This window comes from Phocoena phocoena, chromosome 4 (genome assembly GCF_963924675.1).
Source record: "Phocoena phocoena chromosome 4, mPhoPho1.1, whole genome shotgun sequence".
NCBI classification, from domain to species: domain Eukaryota; kingdom Metazoa; phylum Chordata; class Mammalia; order Artiodactyla; family Phocoenidae; genus Phocoena; species Phocoena phocoena.
In genome coordinates this window covers 73839051-73863000 of record NC_089222.1, presented here as the reverse complement: position 1 = coordinate 73863000, position 23950 = coordinate 73839051, and the positions used below count along the sequence as shown (strand labels likewise).

General features: G+C 45.4%; 1 protein-coding gene across 1 annotated transcript; it reads left to right on the top strand.

Annotated features, from left to right (window-relative positions):
- The first annotated feature begins 275 nt into the window (after positions 1 to 275).
- Positions 276 to 23682, top strand: NRROS (negative regulator of reactive oxygen species). Its single transcript, XM_065876844.1, has 3 exons — positions 276 to 360; positions 17156 to 17276; positions 21456 to 23682. Exons 2-3 carry the CDS (start codon positions 17169 to 17171, stop codon positions 23424 to 23426), a joined length of 2079 nt encoding a protein of 692 aa, XP_065732916.1. The 5' UTR covers positions 276 to 360; positions 17156 to 17168; the 3' UTR covers positions 23427 to 23682.
- The last annotated feature ends 268 nt before the right edge of the window (positions 23683 to 23950 follow it).

Below are 23950 nucleotides of genomic sequence, written 5' to 3'. Positions count from 1 at the left end.
GAGCCTTGGTTAGCACTGCTGGGAGGCCATAAAAATATGTGACCTCTTTCGCGACTAATCCAGTAGGTAGTCCGCGGGCCACTGCCTCCCGCCCTCCCGCCCGCCCTCTCCCATCCCCCCTGCCACCCACCCGCGGCGGCAGTTCCCTCTAAGATGCCTGCTCTCTGTGAGTGCTGAGTTGCTGAGCTGCTCGTTCTCCATGTGACTTCAGTTTCCGTCAGTTCCTTCCGCAAGTGCTAAAATAATCTGATGCCCCAGAGAGAGCAGGCAGTTCAACCCCGCGTTCGGCTGCTGTCGAGGAGGAGGCCAGAGCCCCGGGAGAGGATGCGCCCCGCGGAGCCGCCTGGGCCTGCGGGAGCCGTGAGTATTTCCTGAGGGGCAGCCGCGGTCCCTCCAGAGGCGGGCGGCTCGGAAGAGTGGGAAGGCAGGAGGTCAGCGTCCGTGGCCCACAGCTCGGGGCTGACGGGGAAGTTGTGGCTTGCTGCATCCAAGCTCCACCAGTTCTGTTTGGGGACTACAGCTCTGGGTGGAGGTGGAAATACCTCCCTCTGGGAGACTTAGAGGTGGCGTGGTGTAGTGGAAACAGTGAGGGCTTCAGAGTCAGACCTAGGTTTGATTCCTGACTCTGTGGGGGGAATTCCTGAGCCTCGGTTTCTTTGTCTGTGAAACGGGAACAGTAATGCTCCCTCCCTGGGCTGGATGACTGGATGTAGTGAGACTGCTCTGTGAACACTCAGCCTGCCTTTCCTGCCCAACAACGTGGACTGAGAACCACGATTTCATAGATGAAGACCCTGCAACGCACTAACAACAACATATTTATGGATATCTTCCATGTGCAGGCGAGTTGGAGTTCAAGGTGTTGGGTGGGGCTAGAGCTGTGAAGAAGACAAAGCCCCTTCCCCACAGAGTGTGTGTCCTTGGGAGATTCCCCAGGTTCTGTTACTTGAACCCACAAGCCTGACTAGAGTCCAGGCCTCTGATCCCCTTGTACAGTGTTCTTCTGTAGCCCACGCAGCTTCTCCATGTGGGCTAGATTCTGGAGGATTCAGCATATATCCCCCTGCCCGCAGGAGCTGACAGAAGGAGCCACCGAGGGGACTGTGTGCCGCCCACAGAATGGGCTGCCAGCTCACCACATCCCTGAGGGGAGGTGACCACGTGTCCAACGGTGGCTGGGACCCCAGGAGGCTGCGGCAAGGTCCTAGGAATGGAGCCCCTGGATAGGGCTGGTCCAGGGTGGCGCACTTCCAGGTGGGAGTGAAGGCACTCCACGGGAGGTTTCTTCCATGACGGGAACAGCCTATTAGGAGTCTGGACAGCAGAATCATTCAGAGTTCGTAGAGTTGGCCTTCTGAGGTCTCCTGTGTCCCCATCACCTACTGGTTGTGCTGCACAGACTCTGTGGAGGCTGATGGTTTACTGGGTTTTATAGCCCTGAGACTTATGTATTTTCCTCACATACCACATAGGTTTGTACATGTATGTTTGAGAGTTCCTAGAGGGGATTATAGAATCATGGGCCCCGGGGGGTGGGGGGTAACCTCAACTCCCGTCTTTAGGTTCAACAAAAATCAAAACCTCTTTCACAAAGAGGGTGATCTCATCTAATGGGTGCCCTCATGGGAACTTCATGAAAACCCATGTGAACCTGATCCCATAGAGTCCTTAAACCCATCATCCAAGAACAGGAGGGTCCCAAACAGAGAGCAGGCTCCTGGTAATTGTCCCGGGGCCTGTGTTAGGGATACATTGACCTGTTTGTCTCTAGTCCTTTTGATTCTTTCGAAAGAGTGTTGCTAGTACTGATTGTAATTTGTGTTCTGGCTGTAGCGTACATCCACATCACAAAGTGTGAGCTAGATTCTTGGATGGAACACTAGGTGTACCTCACATCATGCTCCGATCCACACTGTAACCACATACATTAGGGGAGGGTGGGCTTTCACCCATGACTGAAAAACATTATCTTTCTAGGACATGCATGTATGGTCAGGGATGCTCACTGATGTACCTGCACATTAGTGAGAAATATTTTTCTCTATTATTCTCATTTCCCCCCAAATTATTCTTCTCAGCCTCATCATCAAACGAATGTTATGTGTTCAATATGTGGGGGGTTCTGGGCTACGTTAGATGCTGGTCTCTGAAAGCTCAGAGAGGTGAGGAGAGGGAAAAAGGCTACTGATCTTATCAAGCGTCACAAGCAACTGTCAACTTGAGTTTAGGGGTCGTTTAGTTTCACATGACAAAAACCTAACTGAGCTTGGTTTCAGGGGGGAAAAAAAAGAGGATTTATTGTTTCAAATGACCAAAAAGTCTATGGGGAATAGCTTCAGGCATGGCTGGATCTGGGTGCTCAAACATTGCCAGGCATCCATCTATCTCCATTCCTCACCTTTGCTTTCCTTCGTGTAGGCTTCATTATCAGGCAGATCCTAAAGCTGTTGACAAAGATGGCTGCCTGCAGCTCTCAGCTTAATTCCCACCAGTTTGGCATCTGAAGCAGGGAGAAGAAAGCCTCTTTTCTAATAGTCCTAGCCAAAATGTTTAGGCTGATTCTCATGGGCTTGGCATCTGTGCTGTACCTGTTATAAACCAATCACTGTGGTTAAGGAATTAGGAGGCTCTGATGGGCCCAGCCTTGATCATAGGGCTCATCTTGGAGCATGAGTTGAGGCTAGACCCGAAAGAACACAGACTTTTGAAGAATGGAAGGGGGTTGGTCGCACAGCAGTGTAAATATACTTAACACTAATGATTTCTACACTTAAAAATGGTTAAGGTGGTAAATTTTATGTTAGTGTATTTTACCACAAGTAAAACATTTTTTAAAATAAAAGGAAGAGAGAAAAGAAAGGAAGTGGTGGTCTCCTCAAAGGGGAATTGAGGAGCTGTTACCAGAAGGAGAAATGAACGTGGGTAGGCAAAACCAACTGATTTCCAGAGTGCGTGGAGTCAGCGGCTGAGACCAAACCACACGTGTCTTCTCATTTTGATGCGTGAGTGATTTCAGGCTGAAGAAAGGGCATAAAAGAAGAAGTAGAACCCTGTAGTGGTTCTCACTAGCGAGGTGGGCATGATGAGCAGGGCTGGTGCTAAACGTGGCCACAAAACGCTGTGAGGACACAGGGACTCCCCACCTCCAACCTCAGCCCACAAGGTCACCTTGCTCAAGTGCTGTGCTGTGTGCCCCAAGAAACTTTCTGTTGGCCCCTCCGAGAAAGAAAAGAATCGGGAGGGGATTTTTCTTCACAAGGTAGCACTTGGGGCTCTCTGTCTTTCCACCCTGGCTCTCTTAAGCAGGACCTAAGTGTCTGAGGCAACCCAGCGCCCACAATGCTGCTCAGGGGCTCATCTTGGGGTGCACATCATACTCCCCAATAACTTCATATCATTCTGTTTTAGATGTCAGGCTGGACACTGGCCCCTCCTGATCATCTCTATTTTTGCTCCTTATTAGGCCCAGCCATGATCCCTCAGGTCTCTCCTGCCTTTCCAGTGTCTCCCCTCAGTGGTCCCACCAAAGGGAAAGGCTGAGCTCTTTTCCTCAGCCTGTAGGGTCCGTGGCAAGTGGGTCTTTCCATGCCTGGCCCTGGGCCACCTCCTTCACCCTCAGACATGTTAATGGTCTCCCTATCGCTGCCCAGCCTGACACCCTGAGACTTCCTCGTGGGACTCTCCTGATGGCCTTTTTCTTTTTCTAGGTTCTTGTACCCTTCCTTGGGTCCCTAAACTGAAGTTTCCATTTTCACTAATGTTACTGTCTTCTTATTTCCTTCTAAATCCCCAGTTTTTTCTAGGCTTTCTAGCTCTTTTTACAGAACCTCCAAAGGCCCTCATCTCTGTCATAGGTACACCCCATGGCATTGACAGGGTACCTCATCCCCAGAGAAGACCATAGCCCTCCGAACACTCAGGGGTGCTATTCAGGATATCAAACACCACATGGAACGGGCACTGACCAAACAGAATGGACATTGTCCTTAGAAGCAGGGTCCTGGGGGCCCCTGCTGGGTCAGATGTTACCTCCTTGGTTGCTGGATCATGGGGGAGAGGGAACTGGGAGTTACAAGAGAGGGGCCAGGCAGCTGGGGTGGGGCTCATGGGATACCTGTTTACCAACAACTACTTACCTGTGCAACCCAGCTGAACATTCATCCAACATATATTCCTCCCATACAGGTGCCCATCCAGCACCTCCTACCTAGGCCAGAACTCAGCTCTGGTTTTGGCTTCACTTTCTATAAGCCATGAGACTTAAGATATTCATTTTGGCCTTTTTGAATTTTGGATTTCTTATCTGTAAAATGGGGACAATAAGCAAGGACTCTAACATAGATATTTGTGCACCAATGTTCATAACAGTATTATTCACAATGACCAAAAGGTAGAAACAACCCAAATGTCCATTGATGGATGAATGGAGAAACAAAATGTGGTCTATATATTATTCAGTCATAAAAAGGAATGAATTTCGGATGCATGCTATAACAGAGAGGGACCTTGAAACCATTATCCTAAATGAAATAATCCAGGCAGGAAAGGACAGATAGTATATGATTCCACTTATATGTGGTACCTAGAATAGGCAAATGTATAGAAAGGGAATAGTGGTTACCAGGGGCTGAGGGGAGAGAAGAATGGGGAGTTATTGTTTGATGGGAAAGAATTTCAGTTTGGGATAATGGAAAACTTCTAGAGAAGGATAATGGTGAGATTGCAAAACAGTGTGAGTGTATTTAATTCTGCTGAACTGTGCTCTCAAAAAGGGTTAAAATGGTAAATTATATGTCTATTTTACCACAATAATAAATGGAGGTAATAATTCCTACTATGTAGAACTGTTGCAAGTATTACATGAGATCAAATATCTATAAGAAGCCTTTGCAACCTCAAGTGCTATTATTATTATTATTAACCAGTAGCACTAAATTATAATCCAGTTGTTTTGGCTTTATCCAACAACTCCCTAAAAATCATTATTTGGGGGAGGGCGTTAAAAATATCACATTACTCCCATTCCTCTGTGAACTCAAATAAGTGTTAGAGAAGGGCTTCCCTCGTGGCACAGTGGTTAAGAATCCACCTGCCAGTGCAGGGGACATGGGTTTGAGCCCTGGTCCGGGAAGATCCTACATGCTGCGGAGCAGCTAAGCCCGTGTGCCACAACTACTGAGCCTGCGCTCTAGAGCCCGCGAGCCACAACTACTGAGCCCGTGTGTCACAACTATGGAAGCCCACGTGCCTAGAGCCCATGCCCTGCAACAAGAGAAGCCACTGCAATGAGAAGCCCGTGCACTGCAACAAAGAGTCGCCCCCAGTCGCCACAACTAGAGAAAGAACACACAGCAACGAAGACCCAAAGCAGCCAAAAATAAATAAATTAATTAATTGATTTTTAAAAATCACTTGATATGCATTCTGAAGTATTTAGGGGGAGGTGTACGTATGACTCTAATCTGTTTTGAAATGCCTCAGAAAATAAGATGGCTTGAAGGATGGATAGAAGGATAGGTAGATGGATAGATATGAGATTAAAAACAAATATAGTAAACTATTAATAGTAGAATCTAGGTAGTGGGTATACCAGTGATCACTGTTAAATTTTTTCAACTTTTCTGTATGTTAAAAATTTTCATAATAAAAATTGGGGGAAAAGTCAAATTACTATTAATACCCAATTACCACTCACATTCTTTTCATAAACATAAAAATATTTTTTTTAATGTAAGACTTCCATAGGCATTATAACTATACTATAGTAGCATGTTATTTGGATTATTGAATTATTGCGCATCTGAACTATGAGGATATGATGAGGAGGTGACACATGTCCTGGGCCTTGAAGGATGAATAAGAGTTCAGCAGTTGGAGAATACCCTAAAAAGGACCTTTCCCACAGAGGAAACATGTGTGATTTAGTCAGGGATAGCCAGTATCCCAGGATGGCTGGGGCTTGTGGAATTGACACTGAGTTTTGCTGGCTTCACAGACTAAGTTTGAATTGCAGCTCTAACATCTCTAGCTATGTGGCCCAAACCTTTGTGAGCCTCAATTTACCAAGTGTAAGATGAGGATGATAACATTTACTTGCTAGGATTTTGTGAGGATTATTATATGTAGAGCACCTGGCCTAGCACTTATCCCAAGGTGAGCACTCAATAAACATTAGATACTACAGTTAAGAGCCTAGAAGACAATCTGGGAGCTTGAGTACTATCCCAGTTGAGCTGATCAGTTATCAGGAATCTATATCATTTCATTCCTCAGTTGCCCTCTTTCTCAAGGGAACCAGGGTCGGCTGGTTGGGTGGGAGTGATACATGTCCACTCTGGGCAATAAATCTCGGTTATCACCTATAACTCCTTCCATCCATAATCTCCCACAGACTCTGGGTGTTGTCTCCTCTGAATATCCCAAGGCTCACACATGGAAGAGAGAAGGTACTGCAGTTCCTCTGTCTTAGTTAACACCAGCTCCCTGTTTGCACAGAGGAACTCTGCCTTCCCTTTAGCCTGACACTACCTTATCTTACTAGTGTAATCCACAACATTTCCTTATTGACAAAGCCTTTTCACACCCATTCTCTCATTCTTTTTTTTTTAAATTCAATTTCTTATTTATTTTATTTTTGGCTGAATTGGGTCTTTGTTGCTGTGCGTGGGCTTTTTGTAGTTGTGGCGAGTGAGGGTTACTCCTCATTGCAGTGCGTGGGCTTCTCATTGCGGTGGCTTCTCTTGTTGCAGAGCAGGGGCTCTAGGCACACGGGCTCAGTAGTTGTGGCTCGCGGGCTCTAGAGCGCAAGCTCGAAGTTGTGGCACGCGGGCTTAGTTGCTCCGCGGCATGTGGGATCTTCCCGGACCAGGGCTCGAGCCCGTGTCCCCTGCATTGGCAGGCGGGTTCTTAACCACAGCGCCACCAGGGAAGCCCTCTAATTCAGTCTTGACACAACACTGTGAGGTCAGCAAGGCAGCTGTTATTGTCAACCAGAGCCACCACAGGAGTGAAATGATCAGAGAGAACAAACCTATATACTGAACAGAAACAACAAGTTTGAAACGAATGCGTTATTGGTTGGGTGCCTATCCACAGAGAGTATGTATGTCTCTCTATACAAAGGAGACACCACCAGCCGCGTAAGAACAAGGTGTTATCACCCCCGTGGGAGCAGATTTGCATCTTTTAAGACCTGTGGCCAGATGCAGCCTGTGTCTATGGAACGGGACAGAGTGACTTGACTTCTGTTGGTTCTAAAGGGCTGACCTTGACCACACAGGGGAAGCTGGTTGACTCATTTGTAGCCCCGAGGAGACAAAGTCAGCAGGGTAGCCCTCAGGCAGCGCTCCACACCCTGGCTGCCTGGCTTTGCTATAGGAAGAGCCCAAAGGAAGAAGAGCTGCTGTGGCCTCCAGCCTCCCTCCAGGTGGAGGCAGAGCCTCAACCTTTCCCAGATGAAGACTTTTCTCACAAGAGCCTTTGTGGAGCCTGGCTGACCAGGTGTGCTAGGCTCCGAGTAGGAAAAAGAGATCTGGATTTTAAACTGGTGCTTGGAAACCATGGCATTGCATTCTCTGTGGCACCTTGTCCGTGTCACTTCATTTCTCTGGCCTGAGTGTTCTCACCTCTGAAATACTGGTGGATAGTCCCTTCAGAATGCTGCAGTTCTTCTCAAAAGGGTGGTCAGTTACAAAATTTGAATGAAAGTGCAGTTGCTAAGAGTCACGTGCCACAGAACTGTCCTTCCTCTCATAAATTCTTAGGACCACATATTCAAGGAGCATTCCAACAAATTCAAATGATGCAACTCCTCATTTCTTTGTCCAGGTTTAAAGGGGGATCCAAGTCCTGGAAGCAAATGCAAAGGGGCCCCAATAGTACAATAGGGAAAATACAAAACAGAATGTGTAGTATATTTGTTAAAAAAATATGCATGCATCTGCATGTGTGTAGAAAATACTTGAAAGGGTACATACGTGTCAGCATCTCAACAGTGGGGAGAATTGCACCTGATATTTACTTTGTCCACATCTGTATCTTTGCTTCTTTGTATTTTCTAATTTGCCAGCCATCAACTTCAATTACTATATTAAGATAAGCTTTTAAAGAATAGAAACAATCTATTCTATTATTAGTTAAAAATTAAAATATACATCATAATCAGAGCCTAATAAATATCACTGAAATGGAGAATTTCTCATAATTACTTAGAATTGAGTTGTGAGTATGCTTAAAAGGATTATGTTTGGAGTCAGTGGAAGAAAAAATATCACTGACTAATAACTAAAATAAGTTTTATTATACACACTACTTTTACTTTTCAGAGTCCAGGGGTTTTAGATCTGGGGTTGCATATTCTTAGCCCAGCCCCTGGAAAGGTGGCTGCAAAGGTAAAGGAAGAGCCCAGGGTAAGGGGGACACATGGAACAGGTTCAAAGCCTGGCTCTTATCTTGAGTACATCACCAACTTCTTGGCCTCAATATCCTCCCCAGTAAAATGGGAATCATAATGCCTGTGTTGCAAGGTTATTACTGTATTAAGACAACTTTTATAACAAAGTTCAAAAAATAGTTTTTGTCATCATTATAGTATCCTCATCCCTGGGAAGCTGTCCACCTGCCTGTGCTTTAACACACCTGGGGTGGCAGCTGCCTGTTTAGTGAGCAGCTTCCTGACATCTTTCTGTGTTGAATATATTGCTACTGAAGCATTTTTAATTGCCACACATTATACCTATTGTATAGCTGTATCATAATGTATTTAGCCAATCCTTTCATTGTTGGACTTTTAGATGATTTCCACCTTTTTATTTTTATCACTGAATATTTGCAGTATTATCACTGAATACAGCAATGAATATTTCTGTAAAAATATTTTTACCTACACTGTAATTCCTAAGTATAAATCCCTAGAAGTGGAATTATTGTATAAAATAATGTTTTCAAGGTCTTTGATAAATCGTGTTAAATTGTCCTTCAGAAAAAGTGTGCCAATTTGCTCTCTCCTATCTGCAGGATATGAGACAATTTCGGGGGGCACTCAAAAGCCATTGTATTGCCTATATTTTAACAAATTCATTATTTTTTAAAACTTGAAGTATAGTTGATTAACTCTGTTGTGTTAGTTTCAGGTGTACAGCAAAGTGGTTCAGTTATACACATACCTATCTATCTATTCTTTTTCATGTTCTTTTCCATTATAGGTTATTACAAGATACTGAATACAGTTCCCTGTGCTACATAGTAGGTCCTTGTTGGCTATCTATTTTATATATAGTAGTGTGTGTTTGTTAATCCTAAACTCCTAATGTATCCCTCCCCCACCCTTTTCCTCTTATGGTAACCATACATTTATTTTCTATGTTAGTCTATTTCTGTTAACAAATTCATTATTAAGAGAGGAAACCAGAGAAGCAAATTACGAGGTCTGAATTCACACATCTCAGTTCTAAATGCTCTCTTGTTCCAATCCTCAATTTGCAAGTTCTTTTTTTTTTTTTCCGGTACGCGGGCCTCTCACTGCTGTGGCCTCTCCCGTTGCGGAGCACAGGCTCCGGACGTGCAGGCCCAGTGGCCATGGCTCACAGGCCCAGCCGCTCCGCGGCATGCGGGATCCTCCCAGACCAGGGCATGAACCCGTGTGTCCTGCAACGGCAGGCAGACTCCCAACCACTGCGCCACCAGGGAAGCCCTGCAAGTTCTTTTTTAATGAGTCAATATTCTTTGCAAAATATAGGAATGTTTGACCAAAAATACAACTGGTTCTTTACTTTTATAACTATTCTGCATTTTCTTTTACATGTAATTCCAAAATCAAAATTTAAAAATCTTTGGATGCGAAAGTACACATTTTGTACATTTCTCCAAAGAAGATATAGAAGTGGCCAATAAACACATGAAAAATGTGCAGCATTACTAGTCATCAGGGAAATGCAAATCAAAGCAACAAAGAGATAGCACTTCACACCTGCTAGGATGGCTATAATAAAAACGACAGAAAATGACAAGTGTTGGTGAGGATGAGGAGAAATTGGAACTTTAGTAATGTTGCAGACATCACCCCTTTACCTCTAAATAATTCAGTGTGTATTTTATAAGAACAAGGATAGGGCTTCCCTGGTGGCGCAGTGGTTGAGAGTCCACCTGCCGATGCAGGGGACACGGGTTTGTGCCCCGGTCCGGGAAGATCCCACACGCCGAGGGGCGGCTGGGCCCGTGAGCCATGGCCACTGAGCCTGCGCGTCCGGAGCCTGTGCTCCGCAACGGGAGAGGCCACAACAGTGAGAGGCCTGCATACCGCAAAAAAAAAAAAATTAACAAGTAACTTATATTAATAAGATACTTTAAGACTATATTAATATCTTGTTTCCCAACAAATTTTCACTCTATAGTTTTACCATCCCTTGTGATTCTTGCCTGTAGGGTGCACTTTGAAAAATACATTCTTGCATTCAGATTTCAGCTACTTTCTAATTTTCAGGTAGCATCATAATGCTTGAATGTGCTCCTTTGAAATATTACGTTCTGTTTTGTCTTTGTGTTCAAGCTTATCAAAGAGCGCACGTCCTGTTTTAGTTAGGTTCTTTTTGTTGCTAAGATGCAACTTTTGGGCCAGCCTATGGGGGTGGTGATGGTGGTGAGGTGCTATCATGAAAAACCATGGAGCTTGGAAATGAGCCCAGCCATTTTCCAAGAACCACCAGGAACCAGAGAGGCAGCCTTGAGCCCATCTCCCCACCCTCTCTCCCAGCCTTTGCAGTCCACCCTCTCGTCATTCTTCCTAGTCCATCTTCTCTGATCTTTGCCCTCTGTTGACTATCTCATTCTTTTCTTTCCATATGCCTTGTCGTCTAGCTTCTGCTTTTGCTTCCTCGTGGCAAATCCCTCAAAAATTCAACTCTACCTCCTCTCTCTGTGCCTCTTGGCTCCAATTTCCACTGCTAATTCCCTAATTCTCTCCCTTGTCTCTCTGCGCTGAGATCACTCATAGGGTGATGGCCACAAGTAAGGAGTGACCTCCCCCGGTCAGGTGCTTCCTGAAGGTTCTGTCAGCTTGGTGGAGGTCCAGGTAGTGGTGAGGTCATAAGCTTCTCCTGAGGGCTGCCCCTCCAGAGGGACTGTGGGTCTGGTGGACAGAGCAATTGACCTGGACAGTGGAAATTACCGTAGTACATCAACAGTGTTTCCTGAACCACAGTCAGGCCACGTGATCTAACACTTCTGTGCCCCTTTCAGGTGTGAGAGATGCTGTCTGGAAGCTCTAGTTTGAATGTCAAAATGTTAGAATTTTCAGGATATTTTAAAGGTTTATGTGTAATGCATTTTAAATTTAACAACTGTTTCCTGAGTACCTTTCTGAGAAGAAAGTTTGAAAAATGTACATTCCTGGAAATTTGGGGATAAAAGATTACCATAATCCCTCTCCCTTTAGGAACTCCAACATTTATTTTATTTTTCCCATTATTTTTTAATTTTGAAAATTTTCAAATTTACGGGAAAGTTAAAAGAAAGTACAGTGCTAAATTTTTCAGTTGGTAATAATTAGCTTTAATGCTCTCTCTCTCTCTCTCCCTCTCTCTGTCCTTCTCACTCTCTCTCTATCTTTGTTGAGCCATTTGAAAGAAGGTTACATAAATTGTAGACATCATGAAATTTCACCCCTAAATACTTCAGCCTGCATTTCCTAACAATAAGGCATTTATCTGCATAACCACAACATCATTATCATACCTAAGAAAATTAGCAATAATCTGGTAATATCATTTGTACATAATATCACCTAAAAAGACATCACCTAGTACACATGTAAATTTCCCCAATTGTCTCAAGTTTTTCTTTTAGAGATTTTTTAAAATCCAAAATCAACTCAAGGTACATGCATGGGATTTGGTTATTATGTTTCTTAGTCACTTGTAATCAGACCTCTCCCTTCCCCTGCCTTTCTTTGTTTTTCAAGACTGACTTTATTTTGAAGAGTCCAAGCCAGTTGTCTTGTAGGACATCTTACAGTCTGAATCTTTCATTATGACTGGTTCAGGGCAAACAATTTTTGGCAAGGGTACTACCAATATGGGACTTTGTGTTTCCCAAGGCACCACACCTGGAGACTCAGGATGCGGGTGGTCTCATCATGGGAGATGCTAAGTATAACCATTTGGTGACAGTTGAGATCACTCTTTTTTTTTTTTTTTTTTGCTAAGAATCAGAGACCAGGGCTGCTTGCCTGAGGCATTCAGATACCTCTTGGTAGCAGGAATTATTTGAAGTGGTCATAGACTGGGGTTTCTGTTCTTTATTATCTGTTTTCTGTGGTCTGTGACCAGCTGCCCTTCCCTTTCTCCCAGGGTCCCAAGTGGGATCTGCTCTTTTATTTTTAAACAAAGGCGGACTCCCTTTCTGTGGAGTCCTCTACCTAGCACCCGTGCCTTTTGTGTTCAGTGATGTCACCATCACACGTTTACACTCCATACTTGTGCAAACTCTGCTTCTAGAGATTCTGCCCCTCATTCCCTCCCCCCTGCCCCACCCACAACCAGTCTATAAATATTTGTTTCTAACACTGAGAGTTCCCCACTTTCACCTGCAAGACCTATTTCTTTAAAGCTTTTTAAGCTTATCTGATTATTTTGCAGAGAAAATTCTCAGTTACATGCTAATGTATGGATAACACTCTTAGCACTTGCTAATAGTGGCATTAGCAAAGAGGTTGCAGTCCCAGCTCTGGAGGCAGCTGCTGTAGTAGTAGCAGCAGCTGGAGAAGGTGGGGAGGTGAGAGGGAGTGAGGAGATGATGTTCAGGGTGCCCCCAAATACTAGAAATCCAGCATCCTTTCCTGAAAATGAATCAGAAAATACCAACAAAGCAAAACCAAAACTCAGGTCAGAGTTACTCCTTAGTATTCCCAAACTTTGAGTGTGAGGATACCTTTTTATGGACAAAAATACCTGTAGATCAGCCCTTCCTTGATGGTTGTGTTTTACTATCCACTGATAAAGACATTCCATGACAACAGAAAGCTATTTGGAATTAATAACCCTTAAAAGAATAAGGAATATTAATATTTTTAAAAAATATTAATAAGGAATATTAATACAGGAAAACCTACATCCATGTGAAAAAAAATAGTGTACATGTGTGTTTGTCAGGGCTTCCCTGGTGGCGCAGTGGTTGAGAGTCTGCCTACCGATGCAGGGGACACGGGTTTGTGCCCTGGCCCGGGAAGATCCCACATGCCGCCGAGCAGCTGGGCCCGTGAGCCATGGCCGCTGAGCCTGCGCATCCGGAGCCTGTGCTCCACAACGGGAGAGGCCACAACAGTGAGAGGCCCGCGTACTGCAAAAAAAAAGAATGGGACTTACTATTTTCTGCTTCCACACTTGGAAAGAACTCTTCAACCTCTTTATCTGGTTTAAGAAGAACAGATACAAGCAGATTCTGTTAATGCCATCTGCTTCTCATGTCAGGATCTCAGGTCTTCTATGGGTTATTTTCCCAGTGGTCACCTAGACCAGGAGGAAACATGGTACTTTTTCAGACCCTACTTGGAAAATGGGTTGATTTGCAGTTCTTTTGTATTACTCTGTGGCTCCCACAGTGGTTCACAGCCCATGAAATAGGTACCCTTGGTCCAAGCCCTTCTAATTATAACAAGGGGAGGTTCCAGGTGACCCCATTTAAATTGTTAATGTCATACTGTCATGTGTGCTCTCCATCATAATTGTTCTTCATTCACTTCCCTTTCTCCGCCAAAAATGTATCTAAGATGAGAAACATTTGGTTTAAAAAATGGATGTATTTTTCAGAAGATATCAGACAGATAGGAGTAAAGTGGGATGGTTACTTTTTAAAAAGCACACTCAAGCGTAGACGCTCTCATACATCTGGAGACACTGTTGAGTGGTCCTCACCCAGCTGAGGGTAAGTGTGGGTGGAGGGAAGCAGTCCTGTGCACACAGGAGGGAGCTCATGGGATTTTCCAATGAGACTTGGCATCCCAACTGTTTATCTTGTACTCTTCACCATGCCGTGGCTCTGAGGAAGGCTTCTGCAGCCACACACCCCAGGAAGAGTGTTTCTCAACCTAAATGGTTATTATTTTGAAAGTCTCTTATTGCTTTTCAGAGTCATTACATACCTTTTTGTTTTGTATTGTTCCAAGTCCATTCTCACTTACATCATTGTATCCGTCAGGCTCCAACCAGGAAACAGGAACACACAGATTATTTAAAACAGAGGAAATTTAATGCAGGAAATTGGCTACACGTGATGAAAGAGGCTGAGAAGCCAACCGGAGTACAGACAGTTAATCCAGAGATTAGCAACTTTGGGAAGCTGCCACCTCCCCTAGGTAGGGGGAGGATACTGGGAGGACTACCAGAACCTGGGAGTCACCAGAAGAAACTCAAGGACTTCTCTAACCTCCCAGTAGTGCTCCCCATTGACCAAACCAGCCGGAGGCCAGCTGACACCCAGAGCCTTCAGAAATCAGTCCCTGCAAACCCCAGCTGGGTGGGGCAGGGTAAACTATGGCTCTGAGGACAAACTGCTCTCAGCCAGCACAGTCATCTGTTACTGGGATTAGCCTTTTCTTTTTTTTCTATTCAAATAAGTTTTTTTCTGGAATTTATTAATGCAGAATTTGTAGTCCAACCTTCCCACGTAACTTTCACACATTTAGTTGGTAGAATGATTTACTCATTCTTCCACCAAATTATTCATTCTTTTCCCTTTTTTCTGTGGCTGTTCAATTACCTTGGAGATTACACATAGGAGTAACAATCACTCATCCAGCTCACTGGTGTTAAGAACTCATAAATAATAATTGTTATTAAGTACCTTCATAGTTGAAGCACTTATGTATATACTATTTGATTCTCATAAAAATTCTGAGTAGTTATTATTATCTCTGTTTTATAACAGGATTATCTGAGTCTCGGAGAATTTATGTGACTTGCTCAAGGACAAATAACAAATACTGGAGCCAGAATTCAAATCCTGGTCTGTCTGGTTCCAAATCCCATAATTTTCTCAGGCTGTCTCATGAGAGATGGAGTGCCCAGAGGGCACAGCAAGAGTTTTTCTGGGCTGTTTGACTGAGTTTAGGAGAAAGGAGAAAATATGCTTTAAATTTGCAAAACTTTTCTTGTTGACCCAGAAATTAAAATTACACTCTGGGCATAACGGACACCAGACCCATCGAGCATTCCAGTCTGCACTCTAGACCTGAACACATCTAAACTCAGTATCAATATACAGGGTTGACTGTTCTAAAAGGCTCAGTGTCACAGCAGCATGTACCATCCCAAGCCTGACAGAGGAGATGAAGGACAAAGGGAGTAAGTCCATGGTTCCCATCTTTCTGTCTCTCCTCAATTCAAACCCAGTGAAATTTGAATGTTGGACAAATAATGAATTTTTTTTAGTATAAGTATGTCCCAAATATTGCATGGGACGTATTTACACTAAGAAGTTGTTTTTTGTTTATCTGGCATTCCAACAGCATCTTGTAATTTGCTAAGTCTGGCAACCTTATCTCAAGGTGGGCAGTGATCCTACCGTGTGTGTGTGTGTGTGTGTGTGTGTGTGTGTGTGTGTGTGTGTGTGTGTGTGTATTGGGAGTTCACTGAGGACAGGAGCCCATATGGCCCTGTTTTTGCCATCTGTGCCCTGTACGTGCCATGAGGTAATAATTCCTGCACAGGTGCAGAAGTAGAAGGAGAGCCTGGGAAGGGGACTCCCAGTGTCTGGCAAATATGGCTGAATTCTGAATTGGAGGTTCCCTCTGTGGTAAGGAAAGCTGGCCTGACCTGAAGTGAAAGTTAAAGCTGACTTACCTGGATTCACTTAGATTTTCTGTTAGTCTTTCACTGGTGAGTATTCAAATCTGACCAGAAAGTTAAAATTAGCCTTAGAGATGTGTAAACTTATTCAAAGAAAGGGAAAGAGGAAGGGGCCCAAGATGGCTAGATGTGTCAGGCAGAAATGTCTGTGGGTCCCATGGAATAGGTGAGGAGTCCATGTCAGCACTGGAACTGCTGGCCCAGGAGACAATTCAAGGGCAGACCCAGTGGTCCTTCCTGTGGTCCTTCCTGGGGGGATGTCAAGGAGAGGACAGGACAGGCAAAATGCTGGGACCAGGCTCTTGCCTCTGATTCTGAGGAATGCAGAGCTAGGAGGGGATGCCACTGGGCTATAAACTCTCCCAACAAGAGGGTAGTCAATTCAACAGTGCCTACTGGGAGAGAAATTACCCTGGCTACTCATCCTAGAGCTTGGGGGTGGGGGTTCTGGGGGCTACTTCCAGCCCTGCCACTAAGTTGATCTGGAATCTTGAATAAGCCCTTACTACCTATGGCCTTTTTATCTTTGGCCCTGTAAAAATGTGGCAGTGGAGGGTATATTACATTTCCATTATGGTTTCTCTTAGTTCTAAAATTCTATTGGTGTATGTATAATTTTATGCCTTCTCATGACTCCAGTTGTGTGCTCAGCGGCCAGGTAAGAGAGCCGGTAACCACACTTCATCCATAACCCTTATTATATCTGAAGATTGCTTTTTCATTTTTCCCTCAGCATTTTCCCTCATGCAGGCAAAATATCAAAATCATTTTTTCAAAGGTCTCTATTCAAATGAGTTAATCAGTGAGGTCTACTCTTTTCTAAAAGCCTCATGTTGACACAGCAATTAGTAACTCTATGAGACCAGAGGCTACAATTAGTGTTTCAATCCCAGTTCACTATTCATTCATTCAGCAGATATTTATTGAGCTCAGGTGATGCATGGCAGATTTGAGCTTTGAGAGGAACATTTCAAGAGAACTATGAAACATGGCAAACTCTAGGTGACCTGAGACCCAGTTCCTCAAATGATTTGCTTCTTTCTTCTGTTGCTGGACTCTTGGGAGTTTCAGGTTCAGCCACCTGCCCATCAAATGGTAGAAGCAAAATGAAAATGAGTTCTTGTTGACAGTTGAGTGAGAGGTTAAATGTGTTGGCTAAGTTGAGGTATTTGAATAATCTGTGGGTTTCCACCTCCCTGTAGCCGTGGGCCTCCAACAGCGGACATACTGAGAACTGGCTCTTTTTCCCGGGAGCGCATAGCATCCCTCTGGGATATCCTTCTCTTACCCGCTTCTTTCTTGCCCTCTGTCCACAGTGCTGCACTTGAGATGGAGTTACTGCCCCTCTGGCTCTGCCTGGGTTTTCACTTCTTGACAGTGGAATGGAGGAATCGAAGTGGAAATGTCATGGCCACTTCCCAAGGGGGCTGTGAGTTGGTGAGTTTTCCTGGGCACTCCAAGTTGTCTGTTACTCCTGTCCTGACGAGGTTGGGTCCATTTGGAAAGCTGATGGATTGTCAGTCAAGGAGGGAAGGGAATGAATGAGTCTGAATCACTCTGTACCTACTTACCACGATGCCATGTGCAAGCTGCTCTTTAATCAAAGGTAAAGATGATGCCTGAGAAAGGCCCTGCCCCACCTTTCTCATACCTGCTAAGGACAGGTGATCCCAGAGACAGGCCAAGGTCAGCCACCTGGAACAAGAACACCTTGTTAAGAATCTGGATGATGGAGCTCCACTAATGGTATCAGAATCTCTTGGTGGGGGGGGAATATTAAAGTTGAAGAAGCCCTGACTCAGAGTCTATGTGTGAGCCCATGGCAAATGCTTAACCAGCTGTACTGAAGAGCACGCTGCCCAGGCTGCCCTGCACAGCAACGTCCTTGACAACGCTCAGGCTTACAGCAATCTAGGGAGAGATACCTGAGCTTTTACGGTTCACCCTCTCCAGGGCTTTCAGCCTATATGTGGAAGCAGACTTGGCTCCTAATAACTGAGCACTCTCTAGAAATTTTCTCCTTTGTCTGTAACTTAGTGGTATTAAAAGTTGAGCAACATACATTTAATGAATATTCCTTGAGCCGTGTTATATACTGGGCACTGGGAAGACAAAATGGATGTCAGGGTTAATAACATTCAAAAATGTGTTCTTAAAGCCGATGAATCTTAAAAACCCAGCTGGTCGTGGTTCTTGACCACTTTTAGTAACCTCTAACCACTGTGCTGAAGTAGACTCTGATAGGGGGTAGGGATTGTGAGCCAGACCAGGTTTAAATCCCAGCCCCACCACTTACTAGCTGGTGACATTGGGCCAATCTGTGCTTCAGTTTCCTCATCTGTAAAATATGTAGGTAATAATAGTACCAACCAATAATACCATAACACTGGGCTGCAATGATGACTAAATGAGTTAATGTATGTAAAGCACTCAGAACAGTGCCTTGTGTGTAGTAAGTGCCATGTGTTTTATCTACCGTTATTATTCTTTTTTTTTTTTTTTTTTTTTTGCGGTACGTGGGCCTCTCACTGTTGTGGCCTCTCCCGTTGCGGAGCACAGGCTCCGGACGCGCAGGCTCAGCGGCCATGGCTCACGGGCCCAGCTGCTCGGCGGCATGTGGGATCTTCCTGGACCGGGGCACGAACCCACGTCCCCTGCATCGGCAGGCGGACTCTCAACCACTGCGCCACCAGGGAAGCCCTACTGTTATTATTGTTGTTAGTCTCTGCCATACAGACGTCCATTATTCCTTTACAGAGACAATGAAAGATTAACTTCACAGTAGCTAATTCAGGAGTTACCAGGCATAAGAAGAGGAGGGAATAAAGCGCAAGTTCTTTGACAGCTTGCAGGGTTCAGGCTAGACTCCCTGCCTGACCCTCTGCAGCCTGGTGGGCAGGAGTAGGGACTCGGCTACCAGTGAGATCAAAGAGTGGCTTTCCAGTGCTCTTTTGAATTGAGGGTTGAGAGTTTGAAAGTCCAGCTACTCTCCAAAGCCCCTCCTTGCATTAGCCATGCAACATTATCACGAAGTGTATGTGGTAAGCTTTCTTGGGCTCTGATGGCCACGTGGACTTTTTGCAACACGTCAGTGGGGCTGCAGGAATTGCAGAGACATGTCCCCAGCAACTGCAGCAACTCTGGTGAAACAGGGTCTCACAGCTTGAGGAAAGCCCCTAACCACAGCACTCTTCAGTCCCCACGGGGGGGAGACCAACACTTACTCAAATAAAGAAATGCATCTTGTTTCTGTATGGAGAGATTCAATTTTGTAAAGATGTCAGTTCTCCTCCAAATTACTCTGTGATTATAATGCAATCCCAATCAAAACTCCAGACTTTTTTGGGGGGGAGGGGAGGTGTAGAAAGAACTAGAAAAATTCATTCTAACATTCATCTGGAAATTAGATATAACTCAAATGCTCAACGATAGGAGATTAACTAATTAGAGCATGCTAATAATTGTTCCAGCAAACATTTATTAAGCATTTATGTGACAGGTTCTATGTTAAGTGCTTTACATAAACAATCACACTGAATCCTAAAAAAAAAAAAAAAAAAACCCAAGGGAAAATTACAAGTATAATTTACATTTTACAGGTGGTGTAATGAAGGTCCCAACTGGTTAGGTACCAGCCCAAGCTCACCCATTTGATAAAAAGCAGAATCAAGATGGGCTGATCGTAGAGATCTGGCTCTTAGCCACTGTGCTATTCATGCAATGAACTAATATACAGTTGCCTAAAAGAATGTGGTCAAATTTACTTTTATTGCCAAGGCAATATATCTATCACATATTATTAATGGGGGAGGGGAGGAAGTCGCTTACTGAATGGTTTGTAGAGTACAGTCCCATTTTAAAATGTTTTTTATTTTATTTTAGAAATTGAAGTATAGTTGATTTACAATGTTGTGTTAGTTTCAGGTATACAGCAAAATGATTCATGTGTGTGTGTGTGTGTGTGTGTGTGTGTGTGTGTATATATATATTCTTTTTCAGATTATTTTCCTGTACGGGTTATTACAAAATATTGAGTAGAGTTCCCTGTGCTATACAGGAGGTCCTTGTTGGTTATCTATTTTATATACAGTAGTGTGTATATGTTAATCCCAAACTGCTGATTTATCCCTCCCTAATGGTAACCATAAGTTTGTTTTCTATGTCTGCGGGTCTATTTATGTTTTGTATATAAATTCATTTGTATCCTTTTTTTTTTTTTTTTAAAGATTCCACATATAAGCGATATCATATGATATTTGTCTTTCTCTGTCTGGCTTACTTCACTTAGTATGATAATCTCTAGGTCCACCCATATTGCAAAGAAAAATTTTTGTAAGTTAGAGAATGTCTTTGGAAAAGAGTCCAGAGGAGATGTAACAAAAGGTTAACAACGTTTCTTTGAAGGAGAGGCTGAGGTTACTGAATAGTTTAATTTTCATTATTTCTATAGTGTATCAATGTTTAATTATGAGAAGTTTTATTTTAATAATCAGATAAAGAACTTGGGGTTCCAAGAGGTTAATTCCTTGCCCAGAGACCAAAGCTAATAAGTGTCAGAGCCAAGATTCAGACTCGAGTGTGTCATCTTTTCCAAAGCTGTGCTTCTTCCTCTCTCTCAGGAGTTTTCTCCCCTGTTCCACTACTCTGCTTGCCTCGTGGGACTGGGCCCACAATTTTAGGCAATCACTGACCTTGTTGTACTGACCAATCTGTGGAAAGAAATGCCATTGCTCTTCCATCTCATCACTTAAAACTTTTTTCCTGGACACCGAAGGGATACCCTGTGGATGATTGCTTTTCCCAATCTTGTAGAAAGTGGGCTGAAGGAAAGTATCCTGAGGCTTGTGTGATTCCTGCAGTGAGACCAGACCCATCCGTCCTGGCAGCTTCGCCACACAGTCGCGGTAGAATGGCGTTCAGGAAAAGCACTGGATTGGGCAATAAGAGCTCTGGGCTCCGGTCCCAGCTCTGTCACTGGCTCTTCACCTGTCCTCTCCAGACCCCTTTACTTCTCTGTATGATTCAGGCTGGTGATGAACTCTCACGTCCTCTTGAGCTGTAATACTTATCAATCGAGAGCACAGAGGAGCCTCCCAGGCAAAATTCCTTCAGGTAAAATGAAGATGCCACAGTGCTGCTGGTTCTTGGGCAGCGTCCCTGTTAAACACACAGTGTTATGATCATAGCGATAACAATGCAATAGTGACCATTTGCATTAATAGCGTCCACTGTGTGCCGGGCACTGTGCAGCCTCTTGCCTAATCTCACTACAATCGTCTGAAGTAGGTGCTAACTTTATCTCCATTTTTCTGAGGAAACAATAGATTTAGACTAAATTATTTGCTCGAGGTCACATAGGGAATAAATGGCAGAGGTGGGATTCAAACCCAAGTAGGGACCTGATCCTCAGTTCCTCTCTGTAGTTAACACCAAACTGCAATACAATGGTCAGCACTCAGCACCCGATGGACAGGTTCTCAGATCTTCTCTAATATGCTGTGTGTGTTGAGTGAGGCCTGGAGCCTTAGTGAACAGTCTGATGAGTGAACTAAGTTTCTGTACATAAACCCTCACCTCAGAGGCCCCCGCCCTGCTGACGTGTGTTTTTGGACCTAGCTGGATGGAGTCGCTGACTGTCGAGGGCAGAACCTTGCTTCAGTGCCCAGCAATCTCCCGCCATCCTCCCAGACACTCCTCCTGGATGCCAACCCTCTCAAGACCCTGTGGAACCACTCGCTGCAGCGTTACCCTCTCCTGGAGAGCCTCAGTCTGCACAGCTGCCACCTGGAGCACATCAGCCGTGGCGCCTTCCAGGAGCAGGCTCGCCTGTGCAGCCTGGCACTGCCTGACAACTCACTCTCCGAGAGCTACAAGGAGACAGCAGCTGCTCTCCATGGCCTGCGGGGTCTGCGCAGGCTGGACCTGTCAGGGAACTCCCTGACGGAAGACATGGCGGCCCTCATGCTACAGAACCTCTCTTCACTGGAGTCCGTGTCCCTGGCCAGGAACACCATCATGAGGCTGGATGACTCTGTCTTCGAGGGCCTGGGCCGCCTCAGGGAGCTGGATTTGCAGAGGAACTACATCTTTGAGATTGAGGGTGGTGCTTTCGACGGCTTGCCTGAGCTGAGACACCTCAACCTGGCCTATAACAACCTTCCTTGCATTGTGGACTTCGCCCTCACCCAGCTGCGGTCCCTCAACGTCAGCTACAACGTCCTGGAGTGGTTCCTGGCATCGGGGGGAGAGGCCACCTTTGAGCTAGAGACGCTGGACCTCTCTCACAATCAGCTGCTGTTTTTCCCCCTCCTGCCTCAGTGCAGCAAGCTGCACACCCTCCTGCTGCGGGACAACAACATGGGCTTCTACAGGGACCTGTACAACACCTCGTCGCCGCAGGAGATGGTGGCCCAGTTCCTCTTCATGGACGGCAACGTGACCAACATCAGCACCGTCAACCTCTGGGAAGAGTTCTCTTCCAGTGACCTCTCTGATCTCCGCTTCCTGGATATGAGCCAGAACCAGTTCCAGTATCTGCCGGACGGTTTCCTGAAGAAAATGCCTTCCCTCTCCCACCTGAACCTCAACCAGAATTGCCTGATGACGCTCCACATCCGGGAGCACGAGCCGCCAGGGGCGCTCACCGAGCTGGACCTGAGCCAGAACCAGCTGTCGGAGGTGCACTTGGCTCCGGGGCTCCCTGGCTGCCTGAGGAGCCTCCGGTCCTTCAACCTGAGCTCCAACCAGCTCCTGGGTGTCCCCACTGGCCTTTTTGCTGATGCCAGTAACCTCGCTACAATCGACATGAGCCACAATCAGATCTCACTTTGTCCCCGGCCGGGGGACTTAGACCCCGGGGGCACCCCCGGCTGTGTGGATTTCAGAAATGTGGCCTCTTTGAGGAGCCTGTCTCTGGAGGGCTGTGGGCTGGGGGCACTACAAGACTGCTCGTTCCAGGGCATGGCCCTCACCCACTTAGACCTGTCTGGTAACTGGGGGCTTCTGAATGGGAGCATCGCCCCTCTCTGGGACATTGCCCCCACGTTACAGGTCCTGTCTCTCAGGAACGTGGGCCTCAGTTCCGGCTTCAAGGAGTTGGACTTCTCTGGGTTTGGGAATCTGAGGGACTTGGATCTGTCGGGAAATGCCTTGACCAGTTTCCCAAGGTTCAGGGGCAGCCTGGCCCTGCAGACCCTGGATCTCCGCAGAAACTTGCTCACGGCCCTTCCTCAGAGGGCTGTGTCTGAGCAGCTCATGGGAAGTCTGCGGACCATCTACCTCAGTCAGAATCCGTATGACTGCTGTGGGGTGGAGGACTGGGGGGCCCTGCAGCGCCTGCACACTGTCGCCGACTTGGCCATGGTCACTTGCAACCTCTCCTCCAGGATCATTCGCCTGACGGAGCTGCCCGGAGGCGTTCCTCAGGTCTGTAAGTGGGAGCGGGTAGACATGGGCCTGCTGTACCTCGTGCTCATTCTTCCCAGCTGCCTCACCCTGCTGGTGGCCTGCACTGTCATCTTCCTCACTTTCAGGAAGCCTCTGCTTCAGGTAATCAAGAACCGCTGCCACTGGTCCTCCATATACTGACCTGGCTACGTGCCAACGTTAGAAACTTGGTCTGTACACGTAAGGACACTTTCTCTGCCGGGTTTCAAGATCTGGTGCAGAGGACAAGTCTGAAGAACTGAGGTTTAAATTAAAGTTTAAAATGTTTCCATCCCTTAGTTGTCCCAAGTTCTTCCTCTATCATTGTGATGCATCCTCAATCATCCTGGTAAAATATTTATTAAGTGACATTCTATGAAAATAAAAAATGTTTCTTATAAATATTTTTTAAATCAAACGCAGCTTGTGTTTTTTTCTTTCCTTACTTTTTTCTTTTTGGTAGTTTCACTTAGATTATTTTTGTGCCCTTCCCTTGGTGACATCCATGGAACAGGTGAGAAAGGGAAATCGTTCAGTGCTACCCTACGGCAAAAACCACTCCAAGAGCACATCCTATGGATGGCGAGAGTCAGTGTTCTGAGGGTTCCCCAAGGATAAGTCTTTCAGAGCCAAGCTGGGTAGTCTGAGATGGGACCTCTCGCCTCCTGCCTTGGCTTGCATCACCG